The sequence below is a fragment of the Berghia stephanieae genome, chromosome 1 (genome assembly GCF_034508935.2).
Source record: "Berghia stephanieae isolate SIO BIC M18660-M18661 chromosome 1, UCSD_Bste_1.3, whole genome shotgun sequence".
Lineage (NCBI taxonomy): Eukaryota > Metazoa > Mollusca > Gastropoda > Nudibranchia > Aeolidiidae > Berghia > Berghia stephanieae.
Genome location: NC_088360.1, coordinates 36114201 through 36129724, shown reverse-complemented (window position 1 = coordinate 36129724; position 15524 = coordinate 36114201). Strand labels below are relative to the sequence as shown.

The following is a 15524-nucleotide window of genomic DNA, read 5'->3' as shown; positions in this document are numbered from 1 at the left end:
ACACAAATTGAAAGAGCAGCTGACAGGACTCTATAAGGAGGGCACTTTAAAGGCAACAGTGCTTATAAAATACAAATTTATTTCCATATGTTAGTGGAATAAATTAAGTATTGTATAGGTCAATGATCCTTATGGAAGTGCCCTACTACTACTACTACTACTACTACTACTACTACTACTACTACTACTACTACTACTACTACTACTACTACTACTACTGTTGGTGCTACTCTTACTACTACTCTTACTACTACTCTTACTACTATTACTACTACTACTACTACTACTACTACTACTACTACTACTACTACTACTACTACTACTACTACTACTACTACTACTACTACTGTTGGTGCTAGTGCAACTACTACTATTACTACTACTACTGTTGGTGCTACTGCAACTACTACTACTACTACTACTACTACTACTACTACTACTACTACTACTACTACTACTACTACTTCTACTACTACTACTACTACTACTACTACTACTAGTAGTACTACTACTACTACTACTACTACCATCACCACCATAACTAATATCATTTCTGTCAATGGCAACATCACCATTCCTTGAATTACCTTGGATTGATGTCATCTTTAGACAGATCGAAGAGTGCCACATTGGATGGTGAGATCAGATCAAAATCCTGATCACTGTCCATTGGTATGTAAGGAGCACGCATTGCAAAATCAATGTCCACAATGTCCTCCTCTCCCAGCTCGTCAACAAGTTCCTGTTTTGTTGGGGCCACACAAACATTATTAGCCAAAGGTGAGTGTTGAACACTGGCGTTCTTCTTGTAACTGTTGTTGTTGCTGTTGTTTGTATTAAAGTTAACAACAGAATCATCACAGCTGAGGTTGTTATATTCCAGTGGAGCGAAGAATTTCTCAATGGGGCATTACATAGTTGAAATAATCCGCTGGGCTTGTGGCCTGTTTTGTTGTTGTCGTTGTATTTTTTGTGGGGTGAGGGGAATGTCAGGGAGGAAGTAAAGAAACAAGTAGATTAGATGCTTTTCTAATCAGCACAAATTAGAGATCATTTTATAAATTAAATATAATGTGAGGAATTTGTTGAAAAAAATATAGTCGTGCTATATTCCTGTGTAGAGCATTAATCCTACAACTTTTCTTTTTTTTAAATCATCCTTTAAAAACGTGTATTTGACAATATAAACAATGGAAAGATAAGAATGATAACTATCCTAATGCTTTGTAGAGAAACAAAAGTAGACATTCGATACACATGCTTCCAAATTCACCCCATACTTGGAGATTAAACAAAAATTACAAGACCCTCAAAAACAAGACTAGTATCTCAATAATGTGGCTTATGAACATTTTAAAGAAGTGTGATTTATGAATTTTGTTCAGTTGTAGAGATAATCAACAACTGAGGAGCTGAATCTGTGACAGTCACATTCCCTTAATAATGGCTGACAAATTGAGAACACACAATTTCTCGTTTATCTAATTCCAGAAGATCTGAACTGATGTTATAAAGTTGACTTTCTTTTATCATACATCTAGTACCAATATTCGACAGGCAGTATTGCTAGAGCAAAGGATGTCATGAAAAACTTACCCTTGAGCAGTCTGATGATGGCGTTTCCCCTGAGTATTGTCCAGGAGATAGAAGTTCTGTCTGTCTTACCATCTGTGAGGGTGACTTGGCCATGGACAGCATTGGAGATGACAGAACTGAATGGATTAGAAAACAGTATAATATTAATATGGAGTCAAATTGTGAAGCGTTTAATGTTTTTTGTTCAGCACCCAAATCAACATTCAGGATAGTTAAAAGTTGACAATTCAATCATCATGTCCCTTGGAAAAGAGATTATACAAGAAATCATAACTCCATACCCAAATGGGAAAAAATTCAAGGGAACTTTTTACTCTACTTTCAACAGCATTTGAACCTATGACCTTTTGATCCAAAAAGCTAGAGATTTATTACTCTTGGATCAACCATACTGTTTCAGGTACAATGTAATTGTATCTGGGACAATATTAAACTTATCCTTATAACAATACAGAGGTTATTTCAAAATACATTCTAAGTCCAGTATTTCAGTCAAAACTGATAATTGAATATCGTTTAATTAGAAAAGCCACTCAATTGGAATGATCCATATATAATTTCTAGAGGTCATTTAATCAGAACACACATCAATTAATTGGAATGATTTCAGAACTTCATCAAGCTTTATTTAGCAATTATTTTTCAAATAATCCTAAACAAAATGTTCCTCCTAAGAGCAATAATAAAGGTAATGGTAATGGTAGATTTATATAATGCATTTTGCTTTGGCCTCAATGTGCTTTTATAATGAGTAATAACACATTAAAAACATACGAAATCTACTCATATGATTTGATAAAAGGAATAAAATAATCAGGGATTGCATTACCAAGAAGACCACCGGTTTGCAAGAGTGAGTGTGCACACATGCACAAACACATGCCCCCCCCCCCCAAAAAAGGAATAATTAACAAAAAAATATCTTGGTGGTCTTTTTAAAAACTCTAAATGCCGGTAGCGAGTCATTGATTGAGGTATAGTGCTAGCTAGATTCTAGCACTTTCTCGGGAGAAGCCAGAAATCGTGATAGAATCCAAACGTAACGAAATCCAATGCCCATAGAGATAACAAATCATTGTCTACTACTAGATGTCGCTGTAACCAACACGTTAAGTCACCCAGCTCCTCCAGCGTGTAGTATTACAGAGCGTGCTGGAATTTTGGCCTGTGTTGTCACTAACCACGTTTAACATTTTACAAGAAAAGACAGCTGAGCGATCGATGCTGTAATTACTATCAAGCCATCAATGGCACAATTACTATGATGTACAATTATATCCAACCACAACTAGCATATGACACTGGAATAAGTTATACTCACAATCCTCAGTGTTGTTGTTGGTAAAGGGCAGAGTCATGACCTCATCCCCTGCCATTGGAGACAAGCATGACAAATCATCTGGGTCATCTGCCGGATCTTAAACAAAAAAAAACAAAGTTAGAGCGGTCGATGTGAGGTAGGGGGAGAAAGGTAAAGTGGCTTAAGCATTGGAGCACTGGACTAACACTGACACTAACATGGGTGACAAATCTGGCTCAAAATTGTGCAAATTTTTCTGGCCTCTATGTTTACCCCATGTAAATGGGGCAGTTTGGTTTAATATTTGAATTCGTGAGGAGTCTAAATGTCCCTTTCAGAGGATAACAAGCAAGATACTGTCTTTTTCTCATTAAAAAAAACATGGGATAAAAAAGTTCCTCATGGGGCTAAAAGGATCACTACTTTCTCTTCTAATTTAAAAAAAATAATTTAGCATTATAAACTAGTGGAAAACAGATCCAAAATATCCAGTAATTACTGTTTTACAATTTGAAGTGCATGACATTTTATTTTTTAAATAATATTTTTTAAATGATAATTTTCAATGGAAAAAAGTGAAGAAAAAGATCTAAGTTAAAAATTCTATCTGACACGTCAAGAAGGTTCTTTATATTCTGATGAAGAAGTATTTAAAGGTAAAGTCACTCATTGACACAAACAGTATTTTCTGTTGAACTCAAAAAAAACAGAGCTGAAAGGCAAATTGAAAAACTTTTCATGACATTATCCCAAATCCAAAAACATCAAATGTCACAACATCTTGGACTTGGAATAATTCCTCTCCCAATAGGAAACAATAGTGTGATGTCAAAATACTGATTCCAATCTCCTTGGACTGAGTATACATCTGGGACAACTGATCTTTTTGTTTCAGAGTGATGGCATCTTATTCTCTAATTCAAAATAAATCCTGGTGGTCAATAAAGATCATCAATCCTCTCTCTTTTTTGCCGTAATCATAATAATCTGTCTATAAGAGTCCTCAGGGTTGCCAATTCAGGAGGCAAAAATTTACTGAACTTTTACCAAACACATTGGCCAACTCCTGTCTGAGTGCTGAACTCAAGTAAAAAGGCATTGTGTACTTACTTTTATCCATTTAACAGGTGATTGGAAAATATATTGAGGGTTTATTATATACTGAATTCCGTAAATACACAGATAATTGGCAACCATACTGCGACTAAAATAGTTATGCCACATTATGATTCAATATGAAACCTATTCACTGCCAGGCCTGGTTACACACTTCCAAAGAGTTTTGAACTGGAATAGAGGTCGGCATGATGCCATAACCTCTCAAGATTTATAACATTTGTAAATTACTTACATGGAGCCAATTCTGGTGGTCGACAGAGGGCTTTTTCCATGTATTTAGTCTTGGGAGCAAATATGCTCTCGGTGCTCAGTTCTAGCTTGGGTGGGAGCAGGTCAAGCTGAAGAGGTTGCTGTTGTTCCAGCAAGTCGTCCACTGTCAGAAGATTGTCTGATGGTCTCGTGGGAGTCAGTGAGCCTTGTGTTGAGGGTGTCAATGGGGCTGGTGGAGTGGGCATAGGGGAGAGGACTTCCAACTTGGTGGCTGTCATTATTGGGGAGGCAGCGGGACATGCACCAGTAGGCATTGCCAGGTCTATTTGGATATTAGAGAGGAGCGCATCTTTCTCCTCCACGCCACTGAAATAAACAGAAAGGTCATGGGGTTGTGATGATGGTGAATTATTTATTATTATTCGATGTGCTCTTATTTGCAAGTCTGATAACCCAATTCATTATGGGCTCATTGTTGTAATGGAAATCTCAAAAAAAAAGATAAAAAATATTGTCCATTACAACAATGTTAAACTAGGCCCATAATTGGCTTCAGATATCAGACCTGCAAATATGTGCACATTATTATTATTATTATTATTATTATTATTATTATTATCATTATCATTTCTTACAGCTATTATTATCATTATTATTATTATTATTATTATTATTATTATTATATTATTATATATTATTATTATTATTTTATTATTTATTATTATTATTATTATTATTATTATTATTATTATTATATATTATTATTATTATTATTATTATTATTGTCACCATTATCATCACCATCATCATCATCATCACCCTCCTCCTCCCCGTTACATTATGATTATTATCATTATTATGCTTCACTCCGGATACAAATTGATAAATATATTTCTTTTCTTTGATCAGATCAGAAGTATTTATCCAAAGAAAATGAAAGACAACAGATATTTTTATTTTTTTTAATGAAGAGTCAGCATTACAAGGCATACCTCAACACATAATGGACGCATACGATGCTCTGAGGCTTTTGATTCCGGCTGTTATTGATGGTGGTTGCTTGAGTGATGATCCAAACGTATCCACCATTAGCTGCAAGCATGCGGTAAGCAGGGGTCATTGCTTGTCCTTTGGAGTATACTGCAAAGAAAAGTTAGACACATTGGAAGAGATGTTAGAGGATTCCAAATCTGTTGGTTAAACTTTCAGAGTATTCATAATACAAAGTTTGTTGATTAAAGCTTTGATGGGTTTTACAAAGCTAAAAGTTTTGAGAAGTTGACATGGTTGGGTTTTTAGCGGTTTCACAGTGCTTGTATGTCATTTCAATGCCTTTAAAAAGGAATATGATGGAGGAAAAGTAGAAAATGTTAAGTTAAAAGCTTCAAGAAAAGAAAAAAAAAAAGCAAGACAAAAGGTCGCTTGTTCAAATATGGAACAGAGGATTGCTTTTGGAATATTTTGACATTACCTAAAAGTCCCATCCAGGCACAAGCAAAGGACACACTCAAATATTTACAAAAAGTGTCATATTCAAAAGTAATTATCATAATAGAACAAAGAGATGATGTACAAGGAAAAAAATACCACCTCTCAATAAAGGTACTATAAATTTGACTTTTCCTTCCAGTTACGGTACCTCGCCAGGAGCAGGAAAACAGCGAGCAATTTCAATCAAGAACAAAGACAGTGAGCAACATGGAAAGGAGAAAACATATATAGGGGATAGAAGACATTGCACATGGCCTTTCTGCCCATCATGGGAGGTCAGATCTAGTACTACCGTTTTATGGATAAGTGGGATATTTGTTATAAAAAGATATTCTAAAATTTACTTGGATGCAATTTTTCACAATACTTGAGGAAGAAAGATTTTTTTTGGGATGGTTTTTTTTTTTTCTTGTATTTTTCTTTCTTGCTTTGTCTGGCACTGTTTCATACACAGGTTTTCAGATCTTCATCTAGAATAATTTAATCAAACAAGCGTTCACTAATCAGGCTGGGACAAAATAAACCAAGAATTATTGCCATGTTACTTACAATCTTTGAAAGTCTTCTTGATATTCTCTGAATCCAGAGCGTGGTGGAAATCAAAGAAAGACTGACCAACCACAGCTGTGGGGTCGTAGCCTGCCAGATCTTCAATTCTGATGGAATTATAAAATAAATAAGAGAAAATCATATCAATATTTCAAATAACTAATCCAATTTTTAAAAATATTCTTTGATGATTAATTAGCATCAGCTTTTGTTTAAATAATATTTTTTTAAAATATTTCATGACTTTTTTTTTATCCCCATGAAGTTAACTTAAAAAGCATCTTTTTAAAAAAACAAAAACTTCTGACCTATCTGCAAAACAGATATATATCCCATATGATTTTAATAAAGCTCTGATTTAGAAAAAATTAAAGGTAATCAACTTTTTTTTGTAAACATCAAACTCGGTTTCATTAATTTGCCCTATGTATATAGATATATTTTTTAATGTCTAAGACGTATAAAACTCCGTTATGGTTAACCAGATATCTTTACAAAATTATATTATTAGTGTTGTTTTCTATGAAGTACGAATGTTATTTTTAAAAATGTTGTTTTCTCAAATATCTTTCTCCAATACTAGTCTTTAAATCAATAATAATACAAAAACATGTCTATGGTTTTGGGGGTTGTTTTTGTTTTGTTTTTGTGGGGATTTTTTCGTTTTGTTGTTTTGTTTGTTTTTGGGTTTGTTTTTTTTTAAATTCTATTTCATTTTGTAAGGGGGGAGGGGGGGGGGGAATCTTTTTTCTGTTTCCATTGTTATGTGGATACGCTAAATTCATTGGTGCGGTAAAAAGATTTTGACTCTCTCTCTCTCTCTCTCTCTCTCTCTCTCTCTCTCTCTCTCTCTCTCTCTCTCTCTCCTTCCTTTCACACACACACACGCACATACAACTCTGACAATAAATTTCTTCCTCATTGATAAAAAAAAATGGCTATAGATGACAGATAAGCCATCTGAGATAGGCGAGCACAGATCATCCAAAAATAGCAAAGCCTCAACCAACGATTCACTGAGGTAAAACCCGAGTGAGTATTGATCACACATTCCAGCCATTATCCACGTGAAAGCTATTAGTATCTCCATTAGACCATGCTATCTATTTCATTTCAACTCACGCCATGGCAATCGTGACAGGAATTCATTCCAGTATTTGCAAATTGATGCTTCCGCCTCTTAGAAGGTTAGTTGTTTTGAGTTGTTTTTGTTTTTTTTCTGCGTGCCATACCCAATTAATTTTATATTCCCACTTCATACGAACTTGACTTCAAAACGGTAAACAAAATACCGTACTTGACTTTAAAAAAAGGTAAAAACAAAATTTAGTACGGAGTACGAGTGAAATTGGCGTCACTCAGCTCTTTGTTGTTGCTTTAAGACAGCCATTTTGGTGATTACTTCTCACTAAATTTTATCAGACTTCAACGAAGGGACGAAATTGACGTCACTCAGTCCTTTGTTATTGTTTTAAGCAAGCCATTTTTTGAGTAGTTCTCACTACGCAAACCATCAATAAACGTTCGTGACACGAGTTTTCTTCAATCTTCAATGGCTATAGATAGTTCGAAGATGACGTCACTCAGGCCTTTGTTATTGTTTTTGCCATCCGCGTTTGTGAGTTGTTCTCACTAAACTGTATTAACCAGACTATAAAAGTTCATGGTTACACAGAGTTTGTGTGTTGGTCCGTTATACTTCCGGATGGCAATGTTGTGAACTCCTTGGCCAAGCGCATTCTATCTATAAACCAAACTGTCTTGCTTTATTATTTCTCGTCCGATATGTCACGGAAGCATCAACCATACAGTCTGCTCTGTGACAAATAATAATCATAAATGATACAGTTCATAAAATCGGTTACATCCTAACTAATTTACATAATCCACACACCCCGATCAGATTATTCTATCGAGAGTACTGAGAGTACGCTAGAACCAGTCTAAAGGGTTAATACGTGTTTATCATACTTTGCGCACATTAATTAAGTGGATATTACGCTATATAAAAGCTAATTAATTGTTCGTGAGTTTTTGGTGTTGTTTTCTTTATTCTTTATTGTGGGGGGGGGGGGGTGTAATGTTTTTTTGTTTAGTTTTATTTCTTTTTGCATTTCATGCATAATTTATCAGCTTGTTTCTGCACTGGATTATTGCAGTATGACAAAAATAACGATTATTAAAATTTAATAGTTGAGTATTTCCGTTTTCACTGAGAACAAAGTTGGTTAGTTGTCAACATGTTCTATTCATCAGCATAAAAAAAAAGTTGTTTGATGGTACACAAGTTATAGAATGACTGAAACTGACGTCACTCAGCTTTTTGTAATTGTTATTAGACCTCCAGCTGGGTGATTAGTTCTCACCAAAGCCCCCCCCCCCCCCAGACTATTGATGCATTGCGCTTAGCTAAAAAATCCACGACATTCGCCACAAAACTATGTGTAACCTTGAACTAATAGGCTGATTGATACAACTCATAAAAATGTCTGGCTAAAAACAATAACAATAAGCTGAGTGGCGTCACCTTCGTTCCTTCTATAAACGTTAAAGGTTACACATAGATTTTTTGGTCAATGTCAGGCTATAGACAGAATGCGCTTGGCCAAGGAGTTCACAACATTGCCATCCGGAAGTATAACGGACCAACACACAAACTCTGTGTAACCATGAACTTTTATAGATAGTATGCAGATGACATCACTCAGGCCTTTGTTATTGTTTTTGCCATCCGCGTTTGTGATGTGTTTTCACTAAACTCTATTAACCAGACTATAAAAGTTCATGGTTACACAAAGTTTGTGTGTTGGTCCGTTATACTTCCGGATGGCAATGTTGTGAACTCCTTGGCCAAGCGCATTCTATCTATAGTCTGGTTAATACAGTTTTGTGAGAACAACTCACAAACGCGGATGGCAAAAAAAAAAATAACAAAGGCCTACACTATATAGATAGTATGCGCTTGGCTAAGAAGCTCCTAACATTGCCATCCGGAAGTATAACGGACCAACACACAAAACGGTGTGTATCCATGAACGTTTATAGTCGGGTTAATACAGATCAGTGAGCATTACTTACAAACGCGGATGGCAAAAAACAATAACAAAGACCTGAGTGACGTCATCTTCGAACTATCTATCAGTTAATAACGATGGCTACGCTGACACTGACCAAGAAATGACGTCAAAATGCCAGTCTTTGGCCACAAAAGAAAACAAATCGTGAGTTGTATTCAATAGTTGAACCAATGAGACCATTTGTTTCAATGAGCACTACTAACGACAACTCACTAGGAGGTGCAAAAACCAAATAATGACGTCAAAATGCCAGCCTGTCTGGGTTTCAGTGTCAGGCTATAGATAGTATGCGCTTGGCTAATATGTTCACAACATTGCCATCCGGAAGTATAACGGACCAACACACAAAACTATGTGTCACATTGACTCCGTTTATAGTCTGGTTAATACATTTTAGTGAGAATTCCTCATAAACGCGGATGGCTACGCTGGAACCGTCGCCTTCGTTTTCCAGAAATGGTATTTAATTAAAAACCATTATTATATACAGCTCGAGATTTAGCCGTAGTTCTACGGGGATTTTCGTGGTAGTAGGGAGGTCTGTTGTGATGGGTATCAAATTTTTAAAAAACGAGAAAAACTGATTGGAAACGTTATAGTGATGGTGATCGTGAGAATGGTAATGGTGGTGGTGGTAATGGTGATGATTGTGGTAGTGGTGATGATGGTAATATTATTACTGTTGTTATTATTATTATTATTATTATTATTATTATTATTATTATTATTATTATTATTATTATTATTATTAATATTATTATTATTATTATTATTATTATTATTATTATTATTATTATTATTATTATTATTATCATTATTATTATTGTCATTATTATTATTGTCATTATTATTATTATTATTATTATTTATTATTATTATTATTATTATTATTATTATTATTATTATTATTATTATTATTATTATATTCATTATTATTATTATTATTATTATTATTATTATTATTATTATTATTATTATTATTATTATTATTTTATTATTATTATTATTATTGTCATTATTTTAGTTATTATTATTATTATTGTATTATTTCATTATTATTATTATTATTATTATTATTATTATTATTATTATTATTATTATGTACGTATTGGTGGTAGTACGATTGTTGTATTTTTTGTGTGGTTATTAATGGTATCAGTTTAATTTTTGGTTCCATTTACCATTTTCCCCCCCACTTTCATGTATGTTGTCATCAAATTGTTGATTTATTGGCGAAAGCCTAAGATTGAATAAACCTTGAAACTTTGAAACTTCGTAAAATCATAGCCTGATACTAACCAAAAAAAATAATGTCAAAAGACAAGGCCAGACCACGAAAAAGTTGTATTCAGTGGCTCAACCAATGGGATCACTTGTTTCCTTTACCACTATAAGTGAGTAGTTTTTCCTCTCGTCCGCAACAATAATAATAATAATAATAATAATAATAATAATAATAATAATAATAATAATAATAATAATAATAATAATAATAATAATGATAATAATGATAATAATAATAATAATAATAATAATAATATAATAATAATAATAATGATAATAATAATGATAATAATAATGATAATAATAATATATAATAATATAATAATAATAATAATAATAATATAATAATAATAATAATAATAATAATAATAATATATAATATAATAATATAGAGATCCGTTTATTTTCTTACTCATATTTTTTTCCTTCAGTAGACGTCTATATAAAAAAAAGAGGGCTGATAATAGACTTCACAATTTTTCAACAACTCCCATTCTTTTCATAAAGCTTAGTTCAAAAATGGCACTTTAATTGAATATATTAATCTTGACGGATATTATAATAATCATGGGCTTGTAAAAAGGAATGAATACCAGTTGTCTGTCGGACAACTGCAGAATAATGGAGACTGATCTGAATCACAATTCAGTCTCGCATGGTTTAAATGCTATACATGCAAACCCTTATCACGCACCACTGATTTCATTATCACTGCTTATCTTGATCTGCTTTCATTAATTGTACAAGGAACCTGCACTTAAAATGCTGTGTTTCAAAATCAGCGTTAGACTAAAACAACGAAGTATTTTATACAGAAGAGCACACTTATAACAAATGAATTGCAACGAATGCATGTGTGTGCTCCATTTTCTGCATCTTATCATTCCCCTTGAAATAAAGATTGTTTAACTACTGATATAAACTCTTTTTGTCTGACCGCGGCTGTATATTGTGTGCATTTGCTTGACATGCCCAAAAAAAAAAGAAGAAAAATATATTATGGTAATGGTAGTTAGCTTGATCAACTTCCACATGTGTCCATTAACAACGTTTATTTTATTTTATTTTTTTAAACAGTGACTCATCATCGTATGACAAAATTCACTTGCCTAATTCTAGAGCCTCTGATTGACTACCAAGGAATGTGATTTACCCCATACTCCCCATCATTTCTATAATATCATAATTAGTAGTAGTCCCTCAGAGCTGTAAGGTATCAAAGTATATCCCGAGTCTGATAGCTTAACCCTCTCCTTACCGGCCAATGGCCAAAATCCGGATTGTCCCCAAAACTTCACATCCAACCTATACAAAAATAGATCTATTTCACTCAAAACACAAAAGCTGTTATTTTTTATTCTGCTAAACGAGCTCTTCAGCCCAGTGTTAAAATACTTTAACTATAGTAACCATTTTTGTTCAAATATTATGATGTACAAAAGAAATAAGAATGAGAAAAATGTTGGCTGCATCCTAACGAATGTGGCAATTTTCCAATGGGTGGTAAGGAGAGGGTTAAGGTGGACAATAGACAAACAAATTCAAAGTACTTTCCACTAGATCTAACAGACCTAGCTACCCAACAACTGCTGGGTGGAGTGGGGGTAGAAAAAAAATCTTAACTTCATCCGGGATTGATCCAAGTCCCTTTACAAATGAAGCGAGTGTTCTATCATGGGAGTCATCAGGACTCCATATCATATTTAACATTAGACAAAATAAATAGAAAACACACCTGTCATCGCAGAAGACAAAGCTCATGTCCATTTCATGTTTAGATAGAAATGTGCTGGAGTCCAGGGGAACCTCAATGTTGGATGGGTGTGGAATGGGTTCCACCATAGCCAGCAGGTAGGGCTTGAATGAAGTCGATGGAGCTGCTTCCTCTTCATCGCAGCTTCCTTCTGATTTGTCACCACCGCTGATAAGTCTGCCTGAACATTTCATCACCTTGATGAAATAGAAAAATATAAAATATAGAATTAGGATTGTCTTTGTAAACTTCGTCTAAAATGTTAGGAAATTTCAGAATTTCCATTTCATTTTTTAAAAAAAACAAAAAAAAAAAAAAAACCAATGAAAATAGTAAAAAGAATCATTAAAATTATTAATAAATAAATTAATGAAGATATAAATATACATATTTTTTAAAATAGATAATACACTCGATATATACACAATTTGAACAAAGGGGAAGATTATAGAAAGCCAAACATTTCTGTAGTACTTCATATTCTGCAGAAGTCAGGAATTTGCAACAAACTACGTGTGCTTAAAAATGTCGTATTATATCAGTTTTGTGACATCAAAACTGGAAAACTTAAGTCATACTAATGAGAGAGAAGAGAGAGAGAGAGAGGGAGGAGAAGAGAGAGAGAGAGAGAGAGAGAGAGAGAGAGAGAGGAGAGAGAGAAGAGAGAGAGAGGAGAGGAGAGAGAGAGAGAGAGAGAAAAGAGAGAGGAGAGAGAGGAGAGAGAGAGAGAGAGAGAGAGAGAGAGAGAGAGAGAGAAAGAGAGAGAAAGAGAGAGAGAGAAAGAGAGAGAGAGAGAGAGAGAGAGAGAGAGAGAGAGAGAGAGAGAGGAGGGAGGGAGCGGGGTGAGATTCACAAACCTTGTATGGAGCAGACTTGAGGTTAACACTTCGTCCTTTGGTTGTCAGTGTACACTTCATACGAATGGAAAATGTACGAACCAGAGTTGATGAATGTTTTTGCTCAGGGCTTGTATTTCCAGACTTCATGCTCAGGGCATTTCTGATCTCTTCATGATCACAGGGGTGGATGTAGTCATAGATGGACTGACCCATCATTTCAATCTGGGAACATATATATCAGTGTTTAGTAGTTATCCATAAACCATTTTATCCCCAATGTACCTTTAACCAGTTAACTGCCGTACTCTGGAAAAACTCGTAATTAATAATTTGGCCAGGAAACTCGTCCTTCAAATATTGATCAATTAAAATGACTCTCATCTTGGCAAAAAATGTAGATGAAGAAAAAAAAGAGAGAGTTTAAAGTAAAAATAAACCTAAAAAAAACAATAATATTTTCTCTTAATTCAGCTAATAAATTAATCCTAATGTTCATAATAACCCATGTAAAATTACTTCTCATATACTATAGAATCTCCTGTCGAAAAATCTAAGCGCTTTACATCACATACATAATTTCAAATGTTTTATTCATGCTTAACACACTCAAACACACATTCATACCCTCATATTCGCACAGACAAATACAACAAATATGCACGGTGAGAATAGGCAGGAACAAAAAAAAAAAGTGTGTGTGTGGGGGGGGGGGTGTAATGTTATGAAACAGTAATATTAAACTAGGACAACACAACTTCTTTGAGAAAAGAAATGACTTCAGAAGTTTCTTGAAAACCGCATCATTGCCCGCGAGAACCGGATAGATGAAGGAAGCGAATTCCAAACAGTTGGGCCAAATTAGGCAAACGATCTTCTTTCACCGGAAGATTTCAATTTTGTTTTAGGCACTGATGGTAGTTTACATAAGATCCTGCAATCTCAGCACATATGAATGTTTTTGACTAAATCAAATCTTCAATTTTCAGTTTCTGATTCACTCCAACATAATACCAATTTGAAACGGTGGGTCACAAATGATTCAGACTTGCCGACCAACCTCAATCACTTGAAAAGATTTATCATATTTTCAACAATATTTATGCTAATTTTCTCGTATTTTTACCCCAAAAAGCATATCTTCAACACATGCCACCATCCGAAATTTCAAATTTAACATTCGCTGAATTTATGGAAACTTTCAAGCTGGTAGAGAGAGAGAGAGGAAAAATCCTGCAATTCCAATGACAATCATCTGTCTGGCTGCACAGATTCTCATCTAGGTGGAGCCGATATTAAGTGACCGTCAACTATTTTATTTTTATCGGGTTTTTTTTTCTCCTTTTTGGTACAAACTCTGACTTTTTGCATTTATCCTATTTTAATCAACACACCCCTGGTGTGGTGTCCCCCCCGGGTCCCTCAACTGAGAGGGTGCAAGAATAGTCCAACGCCAAGCCAGCGGGTCATAAAAGGCGACCAATGGTGTTTGACTCCCCCTTTTTGAGCCACCTGGTCCTCTAGGTTGGGGGGTTGTCGACCAAGAACACAGCAGAAACCAGTGGGATAGGAAATAGGAAGCAGACAATGGAGGTGATAATTGGACACACCCTTAGACAGAATGACTCCACTATAACAAAGAAAGTATTGGACTGGGAACCCTCAGGGCAGAAGATCAAGGGGAAGGCCACGGGGAACATGGAGAAGAATTAAAGAAGCTGATATACAGAGAAGTGATAAGACATGGAACGACTTTTTAAAAAAGTTAGCTCAGGATATAGAAGGATGGGAACTGTTTGTCTGTGGCCTATGCCCTGACCCAGAGTGAAAAAAGGCAATGACGATGATGATGATGATGATGATGATGATGATGATGATGATGATGATGATGATGATGATGATGATGAATCATCACTCCCATATTATCATATTTTGGACCTCAAAGCGTGTTAAAATATGAGAAATCATACTAGTTGGCAAGCTCGATGATCACTGAGTGTTTATGATTAGCCAGAGCAGTATGCACGATGAGTGGGTTGTGAATATAAAACAATACCTGTTGCAATCCCAAGTATTTAGCGACATTTTCAGACAGATACACAAAGTCTCCGTCAGAGGAGAGGATGATGACTGTTCCTTCCAAAGCCTTCAGATACAGATGACTCGACTGGCCATCTGGCAATGCACATTCCTTCGTGTCTGGAAAAGAAGTGAATGAGGATGAAAATAATAATGAAATAAATAAATAAATAAATAAATAATAATAATAATAATAATAATAATAATAATAATAATAATAATAATAATAA

At 34.5% G+C, this 15524-nt stretch overlaps 1 protein-coding gene across 1 annotated transcript in view; it reads right to left on the bottom strand.

Annotated features, from left to right (window-relative positions):
- LOC144973213 (hypoxia-inducible factor 1-alpha-like) overlaps positions 1-15524 on the bottom strand; it is a 42826-nt gene that overhangs the window by 5581 nt on the left and 21721 nt on the right. Inside the window, 10 exon segments of the mRNA XM_078915383.1 lie at positions 588-913; positions 915-944; positions 1597-1712; positions 2918-3013; positions 4248-4591; positions 5218-5365; positions 6266-6372; positions 12362-12576; positions 13237-13440; positions 15272-15414. Of these exon segments, the coding sequence (XP_078771509.1) occupies positions 588-913; positions 915-944; positions 1597-1712; positions 2918-3013; positions 4248-4591; positions 5218-5365; positions 6266-6372; positions 12362-12576; positions 13237-13440; positions 15272-15414 (1729 nt within the window).